This window comes from Penaeus vannamei, chromosome 13 (genome assembly GCF_042767895.1).
Source record: "Penaeus vannamei isolate JL-2024 chromosome 13, ASM4276789v1, whole genome shotgun sequence".
Classification (NCBI taxonomy): Eukaryota; Metazoa; Arthropoda; class Malacostraca; order Decapoda; family Penaeidae; genus Penaeus; species Penaeus vannamei.
The window spans coordinates 40,894,628-40,899,627 of record NC_091561.1 but is presented as its reverse complement, the minus strand read 5'-3'; the positions used below and the strand labels follow the sequence as shown (position 1 = coordinate 40,899,627).

At 49.6% G+C, this 5,000-nt stretch overlaps 1 protein-coding gene across 1 annotated transcript in view; it reads right to left on the bottom strand.

The window, feature by feature from the left end:
- The window catches only part of LOC113820367 (uncharacterized), a 137,536-nt gene extending 135,245 nt beyond the window's left edge, over positions 1–2,291 (bottom strand). The window contains exon 1 of the mRNA XM_070129272.1: positions 1–2,291. This exon is cut by the window's left edge and continues 1,781 nt beyond it. Within this exon, the coding sequence (XP_069985373.1) occupies positions 1–1,454 (1,454 nt within the window). The 5' untranslated portion in view covers positions 1,455–2,291.
- Between the last annotated feature and the right edge of the window lie 2,709 nt (positions 2,292–5,000).

Below are 5,000 nucleotides of genomic sequence, written 5' to 3'. Positions count from 1 at the left end.
TCCTTGTCGGAACATTTTGACTTCCTCGAGCCTCTGCCGGAAGTCTTCGCTGACGACCGCTTCTTGCTCGGGTTCCTCTCGATGAATCTCTTGAGCTGAACCACGATCGTCTTGCCTTTCCCGTCGTCGCTCTTCCCTCCTTCGTCGCCGCTCAGGTCCTTCGGGATCAGCGACGGTTTCTTCTCCTTCTTCTTCTTCTTCCAGCTTCCGTCCTCGTTCTGGACCAGTTCCTTCATCTCTTCGTCCGACTCGATGTCAACGTCAGGATGAAGGACGGCGGCGATGATAGCGTCCTTCACTTCCTCGGCGCTCTGCAGCTCCTTCTTCGTCTCGGCCGCCGTCGTCGCCCTCAGGAGCCTCGCGGCAATATCTTCTTCCTCTTCCTCGCGATTAGAACTTTGTGGATTTTCCATTACCTGCTGAGCCTCGCGAGATTCCGGCGGCGAAGTTGGGGAAGTTGCCTCGTCTTTGGGGACGCGACTCGTATCGACGCCGGAGGAAGCGGAGGAGCCGTGGGCGGGCGAGGGGGCGGCGGCGGCAGAGGGGGGAGCTCCACTACTGACGGCGGCGCTGCTGGTGTCCACCTGGAATCTTCTCCGCGTCGGGACATACTCGTACGGGTCGGGCTTCTTGTCCTTCTTCTCCGGCTCCGTGTACTTCTCGATGAGCCTCTGCGCGATGGTCTTGATGGTCTTCTCCTTGACCTTGAAGTGGCTCTCGGGGGACTTCTCCTTCTCGCGCTTGGTGGTGAGGCGAACCAGCGGCCGGTTGCGGGAGATGGAGCCGCCGTCCTCCCTGTTGGCGTCGGCCTTGTAGCCCGTCGGCAGCTTCGGCTTCTGCGTCGTGTTGATGTCCCTCGTGTCGATCTCCCGAGGTCGGTCGCGCCCCTTGTTGATCTTGGCCAGGTAGTGGTCGGCGTAGGTGCCGCCCCCGGTCTTCCCGGCGAACTTGCGCTCGACCGGACTCGACTTCCGCAGGGCGGTAAACCTCGACTTGGGCGGCGGGGGCTTCGACTCGACCGCGTTGAGGCTCTTCAGGAGGCTGGCCGTGTTCCCGGAGAGGAAGCTAGACGACGAGGGCGACTTCTTGATCTTGCTGTCGCCGAAGAGGCCCTTGCTTCCGGCCTCGGGAATGTTGTCGGACGACTTGTACCTCGCCAGGTAGTTCCCGGCCGAGAAGCCCCCGGCCGCCCCCGACGAGTACTTGGACAGGTCGTAGATCCCGCTCGAGGGCTCGTTCTCGGGGATGCCGTACTTGGACCTCCCATAGCCCCCCGTGACGTCCGCCGAGGTCAGCTTCGTCCTGCCGAGGGTGGCGCTCGACCCCACCTCGCCGTACTTGGGCGTGGCGTACGAGGGCGTGGCGTACGAGGGCGTGACATAGGTGCTGGAGTTGCTCCTGGCGTAGGGCCGGGTGGCGTAGCTGTTCTGCGTGAGATAGGGCGAGACCGGCATCTTCGATATGTCTTCGGGGCGTCTTGCGAGAAAGGATAACGAGCTCGTTGCGCTTTCTAAGGAGGCTTCGAAGTCCTAGTCAAAGCTCATATACATACAGATACGATGACGTGAATGGCACGATGAAACGCAGATCATAAAAGCACAGCAAATAGAAAAAATCCAAACGCACACCTGTTTATCCCATCCTCTCGGAAGCAATAACCATAAAGCACAACTTGTCAAGGAAACAGTAGCTAGAGCACCCACTTAGACGCAGTTACTCGGGTGTCATATGTGTGGAAGAGTGTCATGGGAAGCCATTTTCACGCTTTCGGACAAAGTATCGCCCGTGTCATAATTCATCGACATTTTTACTACAAGGTTTCCATATGTCTTCTTGTGCTTTATCTAAATGACCGAAAAAAAACACAGCCGGGTGTATAGTTATCTAAAATGATTCGGTAATTATATCGTTATAATTATGATATGTTAGAAATCACAACACTTTTCCTCCTTTTATGCACTTTCTACAACTCTTTTTTTGGAATCTGATCCGAAATTATTTAAAACCCGCAACTTTGAATATCACCTTTGTCGTATATCAATATTTATATCACAGACTTACTTTCCTGTTAATTCCTCTTATCTACGTTTATCTACCACGGTATATCCTCTCTCTCGGTATATATCCTCTTCCCTAACCACAAGAGATCATATTCAATCAATCTACCCAACTTTTAATCGATTCACAACCACACAGGCGACACCAACACACACAACACCTCGCCACGAGTGTACTTTCTCTTCTGGCGCCAGAGCACGGGGCACTCTACACAGCCTGCCCCGTCGCCAGCTTAGCCTGATACACACCTCTGGCGCCAGGTTGGGCAAGTGGCGCCAGGGGAATGGGAGAAAGGGGGGGAGGATGAGGAGGGAAGAGGGGGGGTAGGGGGGATATGGAGGGAAGAGGGGGGTAGAGAGGAGGTCTAAGGAGTGGAGAAGGTGGGGTTGGAAGGTTGGGGTGGGGTTAGGGAGGTTAGAAGGGAAGGAGGGGGAGGGAGGAGGAGTAAGGGGTTATAAGTAGCATGGGGAGGTGAGGGGGGTGGGGGTATGGCGGGGGTAAGGAATAAGAGGCAGGGGGCAGATAGCATGGAAATAAGCGCGGCAGAAGGGAAGGGTAAACACAAGAGAGAGAAGATGGAGTGTGAAAGAGAGAGACAGAAAATAACAAAATGACAGACGCACAAAGAGAGACAGAGACAGACAGACAGATAAGTAGATAGACAAATAGAGAGAGAGACAGACAGACAGATAAGTAGATAGATAGAGACAGACAGAGAGACAAAGAGACAGAGAGATGTTACAAAGCAGGTGGAAAAGACGAAAGGCGGTTGCAAGGGAGGGTGATAAAAGTCAAAGCAGGAGAGAAAAGAGAGGAGAGAGGGAGGGCGGGTGAGAGGAGCAGATGGGTGGGAGTGGGCATGAGCAGGGAGGTGGGGGAGTGGGAGTGGTAAGGGGAGACAGGGAGATGGGGAGAGGGAGGTGGGGAAGAGGGGGTGCTAGGGGGAGAGAGGGAGGTGGGGAGAGGGAGTGCCAGGGGAGAGAGAGGTGGGGGAGAGGGAGTGCTAGGGGGAGATAGGGAGGTGAGGGAGGGACTGCCAGGGGGAGAGAGGGAGGTGGGGGAAGAGGGGGTGCTAGGGGGAGAGAGAGAGAAGGGGGGGGTGGGGAGAGGGAAGGACAAGTTCTGGCACAGCGAACTTGGACAGTGGCAGGATGGGAGGTGCGTTGGCGTGCCAGCAAAGATTAAAATAGTCCCCGAACGTGACAGGTGAGTGGGCGGAGTCTGTGGGCGGGGGGAGGGGTGGAGGGGTGGAGAGAGAGTTTGTGGGCGGGGGAGGGGTGGAGAGAGAGTTTGTGGGCGGGGGGTAGAGAGGGAGTTTGTGGGCGGGGGGTAGAGAGGGAGTTTGTGGGCGGGGGGAGGGGTGGAAAGGGAGTTTGTGGGCGGGGGGAGGGGTGGAGAGAGAGTTTGTGGGCGGGGGGTAGAGAGGGAGTTTGTGGGCGGGGGGTAGAGAGGGAGTTTGTGGGCGGGGGGAGGGGTGGAAAGGGAGTTTGTGGGCGGGGGGAGGGTGGAGAGAGAGTTTGTGGGCGGGGGGTAGAGAGGGAGTTTGTGGGCGGAGTACAGAAAGAAGAGGAGAGAAAGAGCAAAGAGGGAATTACAGAAAGGAAGGGAGAAAAAAGAAATAGAGGAAACAAGGGGAGAGAAATAGGAAAAAATAGGTCAGGGAGAGAGAGAGGGAAAGTGGACGGAAAGGGCGAAGAGGGAATTAGAGGGAGAAATAAAAAAATAAAAAAAAATAGAGAAAGGAAAAGGGAGTAAATAAAAAGAGAATTAGAAAGAGTAGGGGAGAGAAGAAAGAAAGGGATAGAAAAGGAGAGATAGGGAGAGGAAGGACAAGAGAAGGGGGAAGGAAGGAAGGAAGGCGAGAGGAGAAGAGAGAAGGAGAATGGAGAAGAAAGGACAATTTCAAGGCAGACTAAGATATTCTAGTAATCTAACAAGAGAAATAACATAAATTAGAAAAATTATTAAGAAGAAAATCGTCATTTTCATTCCACTGTAGGGAGGGCGAGACCAGGTGAAGGGGGGGAGGGGGGAGGGGTATGGGGTCGATGCCGTGCCTGATGGTGCCAAAAGGAATCTCCGTTGCACAGCAGTTGATAAATGTTTAAAGTCGAGTTAGCTTGCAACAGTTTTACCATGGATACAGGATTTTGTTTATGCATATCCAGCCATACGAAAAATTGGAGGTATGTGAGTATATGGATATGTATAGTTTTGTGTGGATGGGTGGATATGTGTGTGTGTGTGTGTGTGTGTGTGTGTGTGTGTGTGTGTAGGTGTGTGTAGGTGTGTGGGTTGGTGTGTCTGTAAATGTGTGTCTATGTGTGTGTCTGTGCCCGCCTCCGTGTCTTTGTACTTGTACTCATAGCAAGTGTATGAATAGTGTGTATATATATATATATATATATATATATATATATATATATATATATATATATATATATATATATATATATATATATATATATATATATATATATATATATATATATATATATATATATATATATATATATATACATGTACATTTGTATGCATGTATACATATTTATAGATAGATAGATAGATAGATAGATAGATAGATATATGCATGTATGTATATATGTATATATGTATATATACATATATATAGATAGATAGATAGATAGATAGATAGATAGATAGATAGATAGATAGATAGATAGATAGATAGATGGATATACATACATACATACATACATACATACATACATACATACATACATACATACATACATACATACATACATACATACATACATACATATATCTATCTATCTATCTATCTATCTATCTATCTATCTATCTATATATATATATATATATATATATACATATATATATATATATATATATATATATATATATATATATGCATATAATTATATATATATACATATATATATATATATATATATATGTAT